This window comes from Empidonax traillii, unplaced genomic scaffold (assembly GCF_003031625.1).
Source record: "Empidonax traillii isolate 1590-97213 ecotype Southwest subspecies unplaced genomic scaffold, ASM303162v1 scaffold43:size1863611, whole genome shotgun sequence".
NCBI classification, from domain to species: Eukaryota; Metazoa; Chordata; class Aves; order Passeriformes; family Tyrannidae; genus Empidonax; species Empidonax traillii.
This window is the reverse complement of record NW_020955236.1, coordinates 268,272-287,953: the sequence shown is the minus strand read 5'-3', so window position 1 is coordinate 287,953 and position 19,682 is coordinate 268,272. Positions and strand designations below refer to the sequence as shown.

General features: G+C 50.2%; 1 protein-coding gene across 1 annotated transcript in view; it reads right to left on the bottom strand.

The window, feature by feature from the left end:
• The window catches only part of NCOR2 (nuclear receptor corepressor 2), a 184,689-nt gene that overhangs the window by 154,262 nt on the left and 10,745 nt on the right, over positions 1-19,682 (bottom strand). The window contains exon 2 of the mRNA XM_027878524.1: positions 9,302-9,518. Coding sequence (XP_027734325.1) covers positions 9,302-9,406 — 105 coding nt within the window. The 5' untranslated portion in view covers positions 9,407-9,518. The remainder of the gene's footprint in view (positions 1-9,301; positions 9,519-19,682) is intronic.

Below are 19,682 nucleotides of genomic sequence, written 5' to 3'. Positions count from 1 at the left end.
TGTCAGAGCATGTTCTTCAGGGCTGTCAAATCTCCCACTGCCTTGAGATGGGACTTTCTTCCTTCTACCCCAACCTTCCCATGGTTCCTTGTGGTTCAGATGCTCCCACATGGATGTACTTTGGGAAGCTTCGCAGGATTTGAAAAATTCAGTAAATGTCATGAGATGGAAATGAAAAAAGCAGGAAGACCATGAGTATTCAGGGGCTCTGGCACATCAACAGATTTGGGGGAGGAGGCCAGCACTAGCAGCACTGCTGAGGACAGACAGACACCAACAGTGCCACAGTGCCAAAAACCACATTGGCAGAGCAAGCCAGCACCAGGCCAGTGTTTAGATAAATCCAATGCTAAGGACCCAAAAGAGGTCTCACTAAAACACACTTCTTCACACAGCAGGCTGAAGAGATACTTGGACCCACCCTGAGGAGCCAAAAATGTTCTTTGCTACCAGCCAGGAAGGCTGGACACATCCACCCTGACCCTGCATGGGGTGCTGGGAGGGGGAGCCAGGGAAAGCACCTGCAGTCTCAAGGTCTTTTTGTGTTATGACTTGATTTGGGAGTGCCAAGAGCACTGTTTCCATACACTTCCTGGTAAATCCTCTGACCCTAAATAACCTGAGTCTACCAGGCTCATTTAGATTTGCTAATCAAACTGCCCTAAAGCCAGGAGCTTGAATGCAGTATTACAGAAAAGCTCTCTAGCCCCACAGAAGGAAAAAAAAAAAAAAGGCAGCTTTCCTCCCCCTCCCCCTTTAAAATTTTTTTAAAGCTTTCACCCTGCTGCCTTACATACCATAAAGTCTCCAGCAAAGTCTTCTGTGTTGTCCCCGACCTCGGGATAACCCACACACTAAGCCAACAACTGCAGCGGCGCAGCCGTTCTGCCTCTCTCGCTTTCTGTTTCGGACACGTGCACTTGCTGGTGCGCTTCATTTCTCCTTCCCCCGCCTGCAGCTGCCCACATCCCTGCTGCCTGATCTCCAACGAGGAGGAAGAAAGGGAGGTCCGAGAGCAACGCTGGAAGCGCCCCCAGGCACTGACCCACAGCACACAGCGCCAGACAATGCTATGCCACGGCCAGCGGCGGCTTGGACCCAGCACTCCCAGCTCCAGCACTGAGCACATCCATACAGACAAGGCAGCTACACTGACTGCTCCATCCAGATGGCCTTCCCACAGCCCCAGGAATTAGCCCCTGAGGAGAAGACCCCAGAGACATGAGGCCTGCAGAAGGGAAACCTGGAGCTGGTCTTGCAACAGAAAGGCAAACTGCTCCTCCTCTCTTCCTCCCACCAGCAAAAACACAAGTTACAAATGCACTTCAGGCTTCCTTGGAAAAACAGCTCGGGAGCAAACCCATGGAGACCTAGAGTGCAGCCAGACGAGGACCTGCAGCACAGCTCGAGCAGCCCAAAGCGTGAGATCGCTCCTCATCCCTTACCGCTGAGAAAGCAACTGGGAGCTCCCCGACGAGTTTCGGTGCAAGGCGGCTTCGCTTAAAAACCACCAGCTCTTGTTTTGCCGTGACACCAAGGAGGAGCAGTCCGGGGTCAGCCACCACATCCGCCAGCTGAGCTGGCTCCCTGTCGGAGGGCGGCACCGCTGGCACCGCAGCCGCCTCGAATCACGGCATCAATGCAGGCAGCACCGCGCCTGCGGAGCTCCCCGGGCACAGGAGAGCTCACCCAGGGACAAGCCACTGACCCTCACTGTCCTTGTCACCTTCCACAGGCAGGCAAGCAGGCAGAGTACTGCACGTACTCCTTGAGGAGCAAATCTCAGCTCCTTGCTACCTCCACCAAGGATTAGGGCTGCTCACCCAGCACCGTATTGCAAATATTTTTTATTTCTTAACAATGTGCTATTTCTGCGGAAACACTCCCAAGTGTTAAGCCCCAACAAGTCCAATTAATGATGGCATGGTGCAAATAACGAGCAGAAAACAATGCCAAAGCATCCCTATTTGTTTCACTTCTCATGAACTGTCCCTTATCTAATCTCACAAGGGGGTGCCTGGCCTGTTCCTGCTGCTCCTGAGCAGCTTGTGGGCCATTCTATGAACTCGTGTTAACCACAGGGGAAGTGAAGGGTGATGTCAGGGGGCTGGTGCTTCCAGACTGGGGCACTGGTGGCACACAGAACCACAGCTGGGCACTTTTTTACAGTTGCTGCTCAGGTATGTCCCACATGGCCCAGAGCAGCCCAACGTGGTATCCAACACTTAACCCCAAAGCCTCGGACTGCAGAGCCACCCCATCCCGCAGGGGTGGCAGGTTGAGTTTCCTGCACCTCCAGGAGCACACAGCCAGCGTGGAGCAGCATATCTCAGTTTGGAACCTGCCAGGGCCTCAGACCACCCAGCAAATAATTGGTGCAATAAGCTGCTGCTCGAGCCCCTTGGTGCAGCCCTGGCTGCAGCTGGGCTTGCAACCTGTGCTACCCACAAGCCAGGCAGACCAGCTCTCCAGCCTGAGGTGACCAAAGCAGCACAGCCACCGCTCTTGTGGCTTTGCCAGAGACAGGGGATGCCCCCACCCCTGCTCTGCACACCCTCAACTTCGGAAAAAGAAGTTGCTTTAAACCTCTTTCTGCCAGCAGCAAGCGTGACCTATTTTAGCAATAAAAGGAAAAGCTCTCTGGTGCCTGGATACCCCTTGGCACTGGCAGCACAGCACTTGCTCATCAGACCGAGAAATGCACTTTTTAGCCTTCGCCTGGAGAAAATTTTTTCCCAAAGCCGATTCCCAAAGGTAAGAGGAAGGGGGAAGGTTTGGGAGGAATCAGGGTGGTAGCAGAGCTGTCACTGCATCAGGTCCAGCAGTTGAGGCTACATGGGGACCAACATGGCCCATCGTCCTCAGCCTCTCCAGTGCAGAGGAACAATCCTCTGCTGCTGAAAACCTGTACTCAAGTGCAAAGGAGGTGATTATTGATCCAAACAGGTTGTCCACAAGCACAAGTGCTGTCTGCCCAACTTCCTCCCAAAACCCTGGGAGGAGTTCACTGCAGATTTAAGAAAAAAAATACTGACATAAACTAAACAATAACTTCTCCACAATCAGCTCCACTGTTGAAGATAAGGTCAGTAATAAAAACCTGGCTGAATACGTGCATTTTTATCTTGCCTACGGGGATATAACATGTGCTGAAAAGACAAATGCCCTTATTGTTCCGACAGTCTCATTGCCATCCATCTCTCAGAGGCTGCTGAGTTGGCCTTTTGTTTTAGGAGGTGACCACACTGCGCGTGGCCCCTTCTTGGAAAGCGTTGATTCCTGCTGCCACCCCTGCACTGAGGCCAGGGCTGCTGCCAGTCCCGTTAGTGTCTGCACCAGCTGCAAGGCACTGCATCCTTCCCAACGTCCTCTCCCCGCCTCTCCAGCAAGCCAGGGCTGGCAGTGGCGCTTGGCTGTCCCGTCTGAATGTGCCATTCATGGAGAAGTCACGTCTCGGTGAGGGCAGCTTTCAGCTGCTGTGGCTCCCCAGTCATCTGACCGGTGCCGGGTGCTGGAGCCAGCCGCCAGCCCTCTCCCCGGCAGCCAGAGGTGCCCGCAGTGCAGCAGCACATCCATTACAGAGCTGCTTTTGAGCCTCTCTCCATCACAAGACTTTTGTCCCAGTCGCATCCAGGCGCCTTTGAGCCCGGAATGACCCGTCTGCCCTTCCTCCATCCCCTGGTGTTCTGCTTCCTGATGCCATGAACACCCATTCAGGGTGAGCAGCAGCTCTCTTCACACAACAAACCCACACTTTCCACCTGAAAAACATCAGGTCATTTTGTTCATCATCACATCTCTTTTGCAGTGCAGTCCCCAACCATCTCCACCATACTTGCTCCCATACAACCCCTCTCTGCAGGTCCATGCAGGACTCCTTCATCTTTCCACGCCCCCCACTCGGTTCTCTCCTGCTCCTCCTTACACCTCCACAGCAAATCCTTCACTTGCTCAGTATTTTGAATAAATGCTGTGACAGTGATAACCAGCAAGTCCCCAGTCTTGCAGAAGGTGCCTCCAGGGGCTGGTGGGCAGCATGATCAGAGTTAGGCCTGGAATGCAGGAATAGCTCCAAAAGTGGCTTTAGTGCATCTCCACCTTTGCCAAACCACATACCCAGCAAAAGTTCTTTCTTCCCCTGTGGATTTACAATCTTGAGATCAAATAAAAGCAAAGCATCACCTTCTGCATCAAATCACGTCCAAGAAGTAGATTAGGGAGCAACCACAGAAGTTTACAGTAGCTTGAAGCAAAAGAAGTGTTTTGGATAAAGGCTGTATCCTAGGGAAAATGAGCTTTAAATACAACCTGCTGTAAGCCAACTCCTTCTTCCTGGCAATAGGAGGGAGACCCTAGGGCAGGGAATTAGGTGTCCTGTTCCTTCACCTCTGTGCTCTCCCAGTCCCACAGCAGAAAGCCAATTTTCCCAAATCCACCACCGAGCTGCTCAGAGCTAATGCAATCTGTCACTGCAAAGGTACTCAAGAGAGATTGCGCTGACTTCTCGTGACAGACCTGATCAGAGTCAGTATTTCAAAGGTATGTCTTTTATTTTCAACTCATTCCTCAGAACATTAGCTGGAGCCCAGCAGGCAGAATTCAGGATGCCCCTCACTCAGCCGGTAGCAGGAGCCTGTTCCTTGCACTTGGAGGTGGTGCACTGTAAACTCTTCCGTTCTGCAAGCTCCTGCCTCAGCCCCGACACAGACCGGCATTTTGCTCCCAGGAGATAATTGTGTGAATAACTACTCTAAGGAAAACCAACACAGCAGCAGTAATGCAAAATACACTGCCCCTCTGCAGGCTTACCTGGCATTGCTGTGCCACACTGACCATGTCACCGTGGAGAGGAGCGAGCTCTCGCCATCCCCAGAGCTCGCGTCTCCTGACAGCGCCTTCTGCGGCAGGACACTGGGTTTCACTCGCCCTGCTCAAACTGGTGGGAGGAGGAGTCTGGGCAGGGAAGGCACTCGATTTCCCCCAGGCCACCTTTTGGCTGGGACACCAAATCAACACGCAAGTTTGCACCAACCTCTTGTCTCTGGTTCAGACAGACAAGGAAGTTATTTATCACGGGCCAAACCAAACGAGTGATCGGCCGGGACACTCCTGCACAAGGGATGTTTTGCAAATGGAGAGCTTAATGAAGGAACTACTGAGCGGTTCCCAGGCAGGAGAGGTGGCACAGGGAAAGCACAAAGGTCTCAAAGCTGCAGCAGAGGGGTTGAGGAGGGCTTAAGTTCACCTTTCCATCCCAGCTAAAGCCATGTGCTGGGAATGGGGGCAAACAGCAGGAAAGAGGCAAACCAAGCACCTGTTGTTTTTTAGGGAGGTAAAAGTGCTCATGATGGTGATTCATGAGACAATGGAGCACCAGTTCCACATGAACATGCACATACCCCCATCCTACTAATCCTCAAACCTATTTAGTATCTCTAGTAGGTAAATCACTTAAAGCATCCTAAAAGCAGAAGCTGTTTTGTCACAAAGGTTGCTGCATGAGGACACTTTGCGTGCCCCGACCCCCAACATCTCCTGCAGCTGATACTGCTCTCCTGAAAAGCCCATCCTGCATCTGAAGCCACATCATTCCTGCCCAGAAATGTCAGGGCTCTGACAGGAGCAGGATGACTGGCAAGGAGGGCACAGCAAGAAATCGGATTCACACGGGAGGAAGAGAAGGGAACCCTTCTGTTCCCAGGGAATACTGATCACAAGGAAGCTTTAAAAGGAAAATACGCCGGAAAATTGATCTGTTTACAGAAAATATCTGCGGGTTGCCTGAAAATGAATATCCTTCATGCGAAACTTTCCTTTGAGAGAGCATGAACTTCGGATACATTAGAAGGTTAAGAGCGTAAGTAATGTGCTTTTTCACCTTTAGATAAAGGTCATGGAGCATTCAAACAATTCCTCTGTTTCCAAGCTGAACATGACAGAAGTCAGCTACGCACACCAACATTACAGCTAATGAATATGGAAAACAGAAATGTTTTCCCTGCAGTTTGGCCAAGAATTACTCAGTGCCCTTAAGAAGAAACTGCTGATTATTGGTGATTTTAGTTTTACCTCAAGAAAGTCAAACAAACCAGAACCTTTTCACCAAGCTTCCTCACTTGTCAAAAGCATGCTCACTTGTCAACACTTTTTGCAAGTCATTTTCTAATAGGGCAGAATTAAATCCAGGGTCTTTATAAAATATTGCACCATTTTCACATCCAGCCTCCCCAACAGCTGTTGGGACCAGATGTCTCTCAGTGAGGAGGAAGAGGAGGAGTTCACCTGAATGTGGCTGGGGACCTGCTTACCCTGCTGAAGAGCCTGTTGGCTGCATCATCCATCAGAGCTCAGTCTGGGTCAGACCCATAGGTTCACAGCCCTGCCCAAAGCTGGCACCCAAGAGTGAAACCAGCCAACAAACATCCTCACTCAACCGGTACTCAGTCTTCTCTGCCAGCTCCAAACTCAGCAATAACTCATGGAGCACGCTGATGGGAGGAGGTGCCCATATGTACAAAGCATATTCTTGTTTGTTCACTTGAAATACATATTTTTCCTCATTTTACTGGATATCCCCTTGGGTTTTCTGTGATGGGAGAAGAAAAACGCCCAAGCCTGCTTCCACTGCCTGCTGCCCCTTCACAACATCCCCCTCTCACTTGCCTCATCTGTGAAATCAAACAGCTGCAATCCTTTAAATCACTTTTCATAAAGTGTCTCCAAGCCTAAAATAATGTCACGGCTCATTTCTGAGCTCAGCATTCCTGCCGCGCCGCATTTCCCTGGGTGCGACCGTCACAGTTGGACTGTGATTATTTATTTATATTATAATAGCATTTGCAGCCCTGCTGTGCTCAGCCCTGCATACGCGCCCAGGAGGTGACCCAGGGCGTTTCCACCACCAGGATAAGGATTCCTGAGCTGACGAATTCCCAGTTCTCAGGAAAGGATGTCTTGGAACGCAACAAACCAGAACCAAAATTTAATTAGATGCAAGACATGTTAGTGTCGGGTTGGTTTTGGCCTCTCTTTCTTTCTTCCAAACAAGCTCTCACTGTGCAAACACACCCCATGACAAAACTGACCTGGCCAAGACATGCAAGCAAATACCGCTGACTTTTAATATTAAACAGCACAGCAACTTCAAAGGAACTGGGCTCTCCTCTCCCAAGCAATCCCACCAGAGATCAGCTCCAGCCCCAGAGCCATGGCCAGGTTCCAGCTCATGGCGCCACCGAGCAAGAGACACGTGTTTGCAAACAGCTGAGAGCAGCGGGGCAGATCATGCAGGGACACGCTTCCAGAAACACTCCACCTACCCTCCCAGGAGGGGCAAGGTGTGTTGGCTTGTGTGGGGGCTGTCACGCTTCTGCTGAGGGGAGCCTTTTGGCTTTCCATCCCAAAAAAAAAAAAAAAAAAATCTCAGCTCACACCTCTCCTGCATCCAGACACTCAAAAGGTATCACATAACTTCGGGTGATTACATGTGGCTGTAAAAATAGCTTCTAGAAGCAAACGCCAGCAACTTCTTCCAACATTAATACAATAGAAAAAAAACAGTGTTCACTGCAGCCAAGGAGCAGGGCAGGCTGGAGGAACCCCCAGCTCCAGCCCACTGTGAACAACTGCCCCCTCAGCTCATCCTGCTGTTGCAGCACTAAGGGGAAGAAGCCGGGATTTGCAGGAGAAAAGGGCTCAGCACCCCAAGGCCGGGAGCCTTTTGCACTCTTTTAAAATCAAGTCTCCACACTGCGGATTGAGGTTCCTTTGGTTTGTTTATAAACCACAGTTTTGCAACAACTGCAGCTCGTGCTCACCTGGTCACATCCTCCTCCGGCTCCGGTTTCTGATAAAAAGAGAACTGGGATTTTCTTTCTGAGACAAATGCTCTTGGTTCTGTTCCACCCCCCAAACAAACACGCTTGCACCGATGGAAGCAAAACTCCCATAAATCGAACCAGGTCAGCGTGTCTCATACCCGGGATGAAAAGCCTCTTTGTGCAGCGGCACGCAGGCCCCGAGCAATGTAGATGAGCCAGCAAACACAGCCAAGAGCTCGTCCCGCGCCCTCCTTAGCGTTTCTATTTCAAAGCCTTTCCAAACTCCAGCTCTGCTCCCTGCGCCACTCTGCTGAGGCCAGGCAAAGAGGGCAAACGAGGGAATTTCACCCCTTCACTGACACTTTGTCGGTTTCCAGGCTCTGAAGGCAAACACTGAAACCAGCGCAGATTGTACCTGACCATTCAGTAGCTGTCACTGTCAAACATACCTCCCAGACAAGGTCTCCTCACTGACTTGTGTTACAGGCACCTTCCTGCCTGTGGCCACCTTGCTGTGACCCACCAAGAAGCAGCTCTGAAGAGCCTTGCAAGTGTGAGCCATACTCCAGCACCTAATAAGATTCCTTTAAGCAGCCTGAGCTGACTAAAGCTGTTCCACTAAGGAGAGTTTCTTCTGTTAAGGGCTTAAACCTAAAACATTCACCCATGAGCAAGCACAGATGTGAGTGACATGGCACAGAAAGGAGAGGCTGGATCCAGGTGAATCAACTTCTGCAAGTTCTGGTACAGCCAAAAAAAAAAAAAAAAACAAAAACACATCACCAGCTTATGCCCTGATCCAAGAGGAAAAAAGGCTAGGGATCAATATAAGAGGAGGAAAAACTGTGGAAGGATAAAATGGAAAGCTCAGCAGCTCAGTTATCTTCTTTCTCCCCAGGAGTGCCACATAAAGAGAGGCAGATCTCCTGAACAGAGGGCAGGTTCACTCCCAACAGTTTTTCTGGGAACCAGAAGAGCTCTCCTATGGGTGTGAGGAGCAAGGACTGGGCTCGTGGGGAAGTAGTGAGCCCACATGCAGGAGAGAATGGTCATTCCTTTTGATTCAGGGCCAAGGAAAGGCCATGCAGAAGAGGCTCGGAGGCCACGTGCTCCTGCTCCACACAAACAGTCAACCTTCCCCTTTCCCCCCAGGCTGGATACTGCACTCAAGCAAGGGTGGTCCTGCCAGGAGGACAAACGGACAGAGGTGCTCAGAAATGACAAGTCAGAGCCCTGCCGCAGCAAGCGCCAGGAAAAAGGCTGGAAAGGGAGAGAAAAGCTGAAAGCACCATATGGAGGAACAAAAGAGGATCCCACGAGAGGGGAACGCTGAAATCCTGTACCACAGGCACGGAAACGGTCTGATTTCTGTGCAGCAGCCACATCCGAGAGCGGCGCGGCTGAACCGCTGCCCCGGCAGTGGGGACGCGCCGGCGGCTCCCACCCCGCGCGTGGGCAGGGAAGGAAGGGCTTCGCCTTACCGCGTGTGGCCGGGCAATCTGGACCGGGTAGGACATGGCGTGCGGGGGGTAGCGCGGCTCGGCAGCGCGCCAGCTCTGCGTCACGGGCTGCGTCGATCCAGACATGTCGGAAGAGCAGGCGCGGCGGCAGTCGCTGCTTCCAAATCGCTGACAAAAAGGGTTAGGAGAGCCGAGAGCTCCTCTTCATCGTGTGTGTGCTCTCCGCGTCACGCAATAGCTGGAAGGGAGCAGGAAAGCGGCAGGTTAAAATTCAGTCAACCACGGTCCCATGTGACAACCGAACATCAGGCCTTGGGCGATCACCAAAACCTCACTGCCCTCGCAATTCCCCGGCAGCCTTGTCTTCCGCCTGGCAAACGCCACTGCCAAATTTTTGCTGTAGATTACTTCCATCACAGGGAAGTCCAAATAAGAGATTTTCCCAAATCCCTCCCACCCAATTTCCCTGGAAAGCCTTCCCCCAGCACCAGCAGGACTAGGCCAGCAAACTGCCAGCAATTTGCTAGGGTCCTGTTGACCTGTGTCTCCAAGTTCCTTGGAGATGGGTATTTTTTGCAGGATGACTTAGTTTCCAAAGACACAATCTAGAGCTTTGGCATTTCAGCACAAGATTCCTCCCCAGCCCATCCCTTTCCACATCCACACTCTCACATGTCAGCGCCCTCCTTTCCAAGTTGTGGCCACTTCTGCAGCCCCCTGAGGTGAGCCCTGATCTACGCCAGGAGGGACACCAGGCACTGACCTCCCCTGCAGCCTTACCCATCCAAGAGGCTAAACTAAAACCCAGGACTAAAGCACATCACACATTCAGAGCCAGCTGGATCAGCCCTTCTGATCAGGACCAAGAGTCCAAGAAGACACACAGCCCTGAGGGTATTTTCACAAACACCCCTGCCACCCACGCTTTTTCTCCTGTACCACCTGTTGCAATTCCTTTTGCAGCTGCAACAGAATCAGGGAAACCAACAAAGTCAGAAGATACTCCTTGGCCCAAGGGGAGATTTACCAGCTACTGACTTTTATAGATACTTCATGTAGTTTGCTTGGTGAGGATTTTAAGCCTCCTGGTTTCTGTATGGATTACAATGAAAAACTATCAAAGGTCTACATGCTGCATTTCATCACTGCCAGCTTGAAGTGCATTAACTATTATTCACATATTAATGGTTAGTTATACAAACCATAAATTCCCACTGCTGCCTGAGCTCAGGAGATGCTACAAGGACTGATCCTAAGCAGGGAGAGCCCCAGCTCCCTGGGATCCATCCTCCATCCCTCCCAATGCTGCACACACTCACATATCTCCTGCTCGGTGCAGGTGCGTGTTACATATAGACTTGTGCAAGGCTTTTTGGCAGCACCAAAATCTTCCATCAGCACACCAGGAGCAGCAGAGGAAGTTTCCAGAGCCGCAAGCTCCCGGTAACCTCTCCCCACGCTCATGGTCTCTGAGTTTAGGGGAGCACAGCCAGTCCCAGCCAACGCAACTTCAACTGAAACAGCGGTTGGCGTGTACAAAAAACCAAAAAGGGGTGGGAAAGGGGGGGAAAAAAGAAAGAAAAAAAAAAAAAGAGGAAGCTTTTCTTTTTTCTAATTTTTTCTCCTCCTGTGAGACCACAGATCAGCTCGTGCTGATAAACTCCTCGCTATCTGCTTCAGGCAGGCACAGGGCCGCCTCGCTGGTTTGCCGGCACTGACACATCGATCACAGCAGAAGTAAAACCAAACCAAGGCAACGGTCCCCGACAGCCTGGGCACAACGAGCAGCCAGAGGAAAGCAGCTTAGGGAGGTTCCCTCACCCAGAGGTCAAATTTTACCAAAAAATCATATTTTTCAGCAAATCCCCATGATGTCTAAGGATGACAGACACACAAAGACGTTGCCACGCTCTTGCCGAGGGTCAGGTGAAACTCTTTGGAGAAAGGTATTTTGCCAACTGATGTATGGAAAAATGCACAGCAAGGTTTAGCTCTCAAGGCATGGAGCAAAGAGGCAATCATATCTTTCTTTCCTGCTTTTGGCTCACTCCACTCACATGAGCTGGGATTCCCCCCAGCCCTGCACACACACATCCCTGCTCAGCCCCAGAGCACCTTACCTGCCACCCCAGGGAAGCACGAGTGGCCTGGGAGCAGCCTGACCCTCATCCCAGACAAGACAGCCTCCCCATGCAACAGCTTGGCGTGCTCAGTGCAATCCACCCCGGGCAGGAAAGCCCCTGAGCATGCAGGGGAATTCAGAGGCACCCAGAAGACGCGTATTTATACTTCCAGTATGACTGTCCCACTTCCCCTCACGCTTCCGACTGGATGGGATTTTAATCACCAATTCCCACACAAAGATGGGGACTGTGCCAGGAGCACGTGGTTCAACACCCTCTCTGCTCACCCTCCAGGGACACACCAGCATCCTCCCAGGAGACATGACCACCTTCCTGCAGCCCGTGTGTTTCTCAAGGGGCAAACCCTCCCTGCAGCTGCCAAGGACACGTGCACGGGGCTCTCAAGGGCTCCAAAACCTCGCTGGGATCTGCAGTAATTTAAGGTACTTTCCTAATAACGGATTCTGACTCGGACATCTTGGCTTGCAGCCACCTACAAGTTAATTAGCACATGTAAATACACACACACACAAATACACTTCCAGCTAGGGGTCCAGAGCCCTTGGAAGCTTTCAGCAAGCCAAGGTTTCCCTGGAAGCTCAGCAGGTAGACCTGACCACACCAAGCCAGCTGTCTAGAATAAAGGAAATAGGATGGTTTTTCTTTTTTCAAACTCTTCAGATCAGAAGTTAGGCTTAAAACTCAGCACCATGTGCAAAGAAACATGGTATCAAGCTCTTAAACAGTTCAAAAGCTTTTTTGCCTCTGACTGTGCAACTCAAATCAAGATAACTGCTAGAGGGCTAGAGACACAGGATCAACTTAAAGAGGGGCCAACAAAACCATCCTGCACCAAGTCACCATGTCTGTGAGCCATGCCCTGCACTAATCACACATTAGAAAGAACACAAAAGGGATTTTTCCTTAACAAGGGCAGCAAACCACCTCTGTCTCTATTGAGGCTTCCTGCTAGAAGCCTTGGAAAAACAAGAGTGCTTGCAAACAGGCAAAGAAGCACAGCCCATGCATTTCCACACCTGCAAACAGCAGGCCACCAGCAAGATCTCAGCGCAAGCCCGAGGCCCTGGATGTTTCCATCACAGAAGGACTGTGGCCTGGAGCCAAATGAGGCCACCAAAGCACTGGAGCATCTCCAGAAATGCCATCACCTCAGATCCCATTTTTACACTCCATGTGCCCAGCCCAGCACTGCTTCAGGGAGGAGGGTCCATGACCAGCTGGCAACAAGGCTGTGGGTGCTGCTGTGGGGAGTAAAGTGGGAGCCCAGGACTATGCTGGGGATGTATTGGTGCCACTTCAGAGCTGGGTGCAGCTGGAACACTGCTTGGCCACCTATTCCCAGCAGAAGACACGGGGGTGCCTTCTCCTCCACAACCCTTTAATAATTATTTTTAAGAGAGGAGCACAAACAATAGGAACAGATTAATGGAAATAAGAGAGAGAAAGAGTGCAGCCAGGCTCTTTCAATCTTTAAAATCAAACTGTTTGGTTCCTACTTTTCTCAACTGATTTTGATGAGGAACAGACATTGTCTCACAGGAAAAGTATTTCCCCCCCAGTTGGAGTCTCCATCCGAGAATGTTTTACCCACAGACCTGTGTTAGCCATTACAGCACTAGGTACGAAGAGATTTATGGTCTCTGATTAGGAACAGGAGAAAGCTGGAGGTTACAAGCAAACCCAGAATCAGGACTACACCATGAACCTGCAGACGAGGCACTAGACCACGGAACCTCCTAAACACATTTATTTCCCCCTGTTGGGAGACTTTCAGGATTTTGCCCCGCTGCTGAAGCTTCCAAAACTCCCTCCATCCTCCCCCTGCCACCAACCTGCTTCCCTGTTTCTCCTCTTCATGAGCCATTTACTGTCTAAAATTGTTTCCCCATCACCTGTTTTTCCCAGTTCACACCATGAAAGGAGACTACAAGCCACTGCAAGTTGCTGCAGGCTGGCCCACATGCCGAGGAGCTCTGCCCGCACGCCCGGCTGTCCCAGCGCCTGCCAGCTCCCAGCAGCGTCCCCAGCTCGGGCACAGCACTGAGCCAAGCACATCCACACCCAGACCAAGAGATGGGCATGGACAAGTCCACAACACCCTGCAGTCATCTACGGATTCCCAGCCGACAGCACCTGGACACGGGGCTGTACAGCTCCGTGCTGGGCCTTCAGCGCAGCTCCCGACCGCGGCAAAGCACACACTGATGCAGTCAGGACCGTGCTAAAACACCACGGCTCTAAAATAAGGGTTTGCAATTAAATCCAGTTGCAAAAAATTTAATTAAGTTCATTGAACATACTTGTTGCTCTTCAAAGTTAGAGCCAACCCTCCCAGTCAGCTCTGGACTCCTGAGGGAGAGCAGGATTCCCAGGCCAGGTCCCTGGCTTTGCTGACACAGTACAAACGTGGGCCAGTTGCTGTAATTACCCCCTGCCTTAGTTCATCTGTCTGAAAGGTGAGAACAACAAGACACTCCCAGCTCACAGAAAATACCGGTTCATCCATGCTCTGAAGAGGTATAAAGATCCCAATGAAAACACATGGCTCAAGTTCAAAATACACTTTTTTTTTTTTAAAAGGACATGCTGAAATAAGATTAACAGAATATTTTGTTTCTTAAGTCCAGAGTAATGTTACTCAACTTGTGGTCTACGGACCATGGATACTCTATAGAAGACGTTAGGAGGCAGCCCACAAAATGACTGCAAAAGACCTTATTAAAAGGCAACGACCTACTACCACCACACCATGCAGACAAGACAAATAAGAAAAATGCTGCTGGCACTCACCAGTGCATTTAACTGAAGAGTATTGACAACAAAGCTCATGTTTAATTACATTAAATGATGCAGTTTTTGGAAAAAACAACAAAGTCGTCTTTAATCAAATGCTAAATACATGACAATTTTCCTCCTCCAACAAGAAATAAAAGGTATATATCCTCCAGTCAACTCGTGTATTTTGAAATAAAAATTAGGAAGACCTTTGTTAATGATGCTTAATTAATACCGAGCTATAACATCCACCTCCAAGAGTCCAACCAACCACGATGCTTTAAAAAAAACCCCCAGCACCCACTTGTGTGCGGCACAGAAGAGCGTACGGCCCGTCAGCCGCCGTCCCACTGATGTGCTGTACAGCTCCAGATCAAAACCAGACCTGAGAAGCAGCTAAGAGCTTCACCCACCCTTGCTTTAAAGGACGACTGGAAGCAAAAACAATTAAGATGCAATGAAAATGAGTAGAGAGACGCTCCTGAGAAATGCACCACAACGTAACGTTAATGGATATGTCTAATCAATATGTGCATGAAATTTTCTTGGAAGACAGTTGACAATATACACAAATATTTGTATGTACTGTACTGTATCTATTAAGTCCTTTCAAGAGGAAAGCAGGCCGTCTGCCATAAATTTAGGGCTCTATTCAGAATAATAAAGATGAGGATGTCAGTGTCTGCAGCCCAGGAATCAACGGTAGCATTCAATCACAGCAGAGCACAGAGGTTTTACACTAACACTGCAGCACAGGGTCAACAGGAAAGATCAGGCACATCCTGAGCCCCGTGGCATTGAGCAGAGGTTATTTCAACTTCAAGGGTCAAGGCATGTACCTGCATGTGATCCTAAAGCATTTTTCCTGCTTTGGAGGAGTGCAAAAGCCAAGCCAGGCTGTGCATGATGGTCAGACCCTGCAGTTCTTCAGCTGCCCCTCCAGCAGCTCTTGTCCCATTCCCCAGCTGCCATGCTGGCAGGAGCCCTCCTCCCTCTCCTCTTTTGTCCAAATGACTTTTGAACTAGATTTTTTTCCTTGCCTGACCCACAGTGTGGACGCACAAGCAATTACAGGGGGGAAGGGGCCTGCAGCACCATGACAAGAGCTGATCAGAGCAGGGTGTTACCCTTGCACGAAGGTACAACCAGTCCCTAAGGCCATGGAGGGGATGGCAAAAGCTCAAGAGCTGAAGTCTCTCATCCTGGTTTGCTCTCTCATAGCTGGAAACCTCCAGGCTGCATCAGCTTTCCCACCATGGTACGGCTCCACGCAGAACTGGTTCCTGTCCCTGATGAAAAACGACTTTGCTGCCCAAAGCCGCAGAGCAGGATTTGCCACTCGTATTTCTCCTTTTCCATCTTTCCAAGCTATTTTCGGCACAGGACCCACATTTAGCTCTGCCCCAAGATAACCTCTGCCAGCATTCGTGTACAGATCTTGGCACTGCAGCGGCGCAGGGCAAGGTCAGAGGGTTGGGTTCTGCCGGTCCCACTCCTGGTTGTGTTTCAAAAGGCAGGTTTGCCAGATCGGCCGCTCTCGGCAGCGGCACAAAGCTTCTGGAAAGGACATGCTGACTGTGCCCGGTGACTCCTGCCCCTGAAAGCCCTCACTCAGACCCCAACCCTCAGTAGGAGAACGTGGTTCCCTGGGAGCAGATGAGACATCTGCACGCCCACCCCACCACGGACACCCCTTGTCAGGGGAGCACTTGCAGTGGATTTCACACACTTTAAGTACATCTCAGCCCTCGGCAAAGGGGCTGCAAGTGACCTTGTGATTGCTCCCAGAGGGACATGTATGTGCTTAAATGAACAAGACTGACCCATTTCTCTTTGCAGGAGCACTCGGCCGTCACTCCCCAGCTGCAGGGACATTGTCTTATTAAAATGCACGAACTGCACACCAAGTGCCGGCCTGGCCACAGCTCCAGCCTCAGGTCAGCACCAACATCTGAGTCTCTGCTTTTCAAATCCTGCCCCAATGTGCTTCTTTCCCTTTAATTTCCCTGCTCCCATTGTTGGATTTTCCCCTTCTAATCAATTTTTTAAAAAAGTAAGCATCTCCTGATTTTTCAGTTGAGGCTGCAAAACCACGCAGACAACCCGTGGCTCTTTGGACAGCGAGCTTGTCAGCAGGGAGCTGCTCTTGTTATGCAACAGCATGGTTGCTCCCTGTGCCAGGGCGCCCATGGCCCTGCAAACCTATTCCCAGGCTGCTCTGCCGGGAAGTGGAGAGAGCCGGCACGCACATGGCCACACGCAACCCACTGCTACTGACTGGCAGCTGCAGCCTAAATGCCCAAAAGGGACACTTCGAGTAATTAAAGATAGTGACAAGGAACAGTGAAACAGAAACCCACACGAAGAGAAAAAGGGGAGGTGGGATTTGGATCCATGCACAGGCCATTCATGGAACAAAGGAGTTATTTTAAGTCTGGGCTGGAAATAGAAAACAAATTAGACCATGCAAGGCCTTTGTTGAAGATGATCTGCAAAGACAAATGGAAGCACCCGGAGAGCAAATTACAAAAAAACCAAACATGAAACCACCCGGGCACTGGGACTGCAAAGGGAAACAGGGCAGGGGACTGGGGGAGGAAAGGAAAGGAGTGACAGTCAGATGGTCAGAGCACATATTAGGCAGCCAGAAAGGAGACAGATAAGAAAACCAGTGCAGGACAGCAAAAGCAAACCAACAGAAGTGACTGGTAAAACCCCAGGGATGGAAAAAATGCTGAAAATGCCCCATTTTGTGATGGAAGCCCAGCCCAAAGCTCCAGATACAGAAATGCAGGAGCTGAAACTAAGAAGCACATCTGCTGGGGCAAGATGGGCTGTGCAAAGGAACAAAGCAAACTCTCCTCCTCTTCTACCCAACCCCCTGCCTGGCAGCCTACAGTGCTGCAATATTCACCCCGTGCTGCCACATCCACCTGGGATGGGATCCAGGCAATTTAACCATGCGGCAAGAGTAGGCAGCCTGTTCCAGGGCAAAGCTCCTTCTCTTCCCACTCCCAGACTCCATTTCTCCCCTGCCTCTTCCCTGCACACACTATACAACGTCCTTCCTACTTAGCTACTCCCTCTTACATTAAACACGGGCTTAAAAACCACACCAACAACCTTAAATCAAGAAAAAAACCATGCAATTCCTCGCCATAGTGCAATAATGGTACAAGTAACCGCGTGGCTATTTCAGCCACGCTCCCAAGTACATTAAACAGAACATTAACAACCGTCACTGTAACAACACATCACCACTGCGTCCACTTGCAGCTCCCAGGAGCCGACCTAAGCCCCAGACTATCCAGATAAACAAGGCTTTTAAAATGCAAGGCAGATTACAAAGCACCTGCGAGATTTATTTATATATTTTGCAGAGAACACGCTGCTCATTTGATTTTCAAACCTTTCAGTTCATGTTGCTAAAGAGACAGGTCCTCTGATGTCTTGGGCACGTTCATGAAAGCGAGGGGAGTCATCTCCTCCAGATCCTTTTGTTGAACAAATTACTCAGCTCAGGAGTGACATTTTCAGTTATTTACATCCTGAATAAAGAAGGGAAGTTCATTTTCTGGAGTTCCTAAGATAAGTTCTTTGAGGCGGATTGTACCGCTAAACATTTTCTCCTTTCGCACGTTCCCAATTTCAAAGACGACAAAACATCTTTGCCTTCTAAATTATTCCTTTTCTTTCATGATCCTCTAATGATTCAGGAGTCTAAACTTCACACGAGGATCTTTGAAGAGCACCAACTGCCAGCATAAAAGCTGAACTATTGTGACAAACTGCACAATTTAATGCCTCCCTAGGAAGACACGTGCAAAGGAACAGAATTACCCTAGGGATCCGAAGCGAAGCCTGCAAATAAATTAAATGACCTGTAAACCAAGGTACTCAAAAATATATGAGATGCTATGCAGCTGTGCCATAAAATATCACTAAAGGAGGGAGTCATTTGGGAGCGGAGCTGTTTTAAAGTAACCCATTTCAGTCCAGGTTTGCACTGCACATACCCAGCACATCCCTGCACCCCAGGCTCCGAATGGGAACTGAAGTAACGCTCCCTCAATTGCTTGTGATGGTCTGTCAAATACCAGCTCTGAACCCTCCCCTAGGCCTTCCTCCTAACATCCCCCAGGTAATTACTAGCAGACAGAGTCAGTTCTCAGCCCAGGTTAATAACTGAATTCCAGCTATTTGTTCCTGCACATTGCTGCTGCTTTCATTTCTCCCCAGGAAAACTGATGAGAAGTTTGGCTTGCTGGTGGCCCAGTGAAAGGAGCGGCTCATTAGTTCAGTGCAGATCAGTCGGAGAGACAGGTCTAAGCGGTAGGAGCCATTAATTGGGTACGTTCTGCTTTCCTTGTCCAGGTAATTAATAGCTGCTAGATAGAAAGTCAAAGCCTCTCTAGAGGCACAAAAAAAACTCCTCAAACGTTTGCATGTAACGTGCAGCACCTCTCAGAACACTGGACAATTGGCAGCAAGGGAAGGGGGGCAAGAGAACATCACCTCCACCTCCGTCCCCTTCTCAAATACCCCGTACACAAACCACAGCCCAGTGCAGCAAACCCGTTCTGCATCCACAGGGGAGTCTTACCCTGAAAAGAAGGAAAAGCTTGCACAGCTCCAGCTCCCTCCATCTTCACTCCAAGGCAAACGGCACTTTGCAGGAGCCAAGCTTTGGGTTATGTTTCTACAGACAGTCTTACAAAACAGATGGGGATTCCTGATGTGTTTAATAACTGAACCCGCACAAGTGGGCAAACGGGATTTCAGTGCTTCCCTGCCAAGCTCAGTCCTGCTGACAACAAGCTGTCCAAAGCTGTCAGTCAGAGCCCAGCAGACCAGCAGTCCTGCCTTGCTGATCAGGACTCTTCTCAAGCCGCAGCCTGGTCGTACCCTTTGTCATTTGTCTCTCCCGGGCTCAGAGCAATGGTTTTCAGCCTGTCATTTACAGGCTTCTGGGAGCCCGTGGAATAGTTTGAAGGAGTCCTTGAAAGGTGACTGAAATTCATGCTACACAGTTGAGACATCCTGAATGGTTTGCTCTTCCATGCAGAAGCCCTGAGTGCCAGTGAGACAGGGCCAGGAGACTCTGGTCTCCCTGCCCTGTTGTGTGGGAGCGAGGGGAGAGTTTTGCCCTGTTTGCTGGCAAAATGCCCAGTCCCTGGGCTATCAGTCCAAGCTGTTTAGCAATTGCTGAACTCAAATCTATTTATTAATAATAATCAATAACTACTTTAAAAAAAAAAAATCCTCAGCTGCCAACATCAAGCAGGCACAAGCAGGTACCACCCGTCCGCCTCACCCACCTATCCTGGGGTCAAGGTTACAGATGGTTCCTCACCCTCCAAACCTTCAGCCACATAACAGAAACAAAGAAAACCACAAGGGAAACATGTGACAATCCTCCTCTGCTGGGCAGCACATCTCATGGGCAAACAGCAGCTCCATCTCCAAGTCATTGAACTTGGACC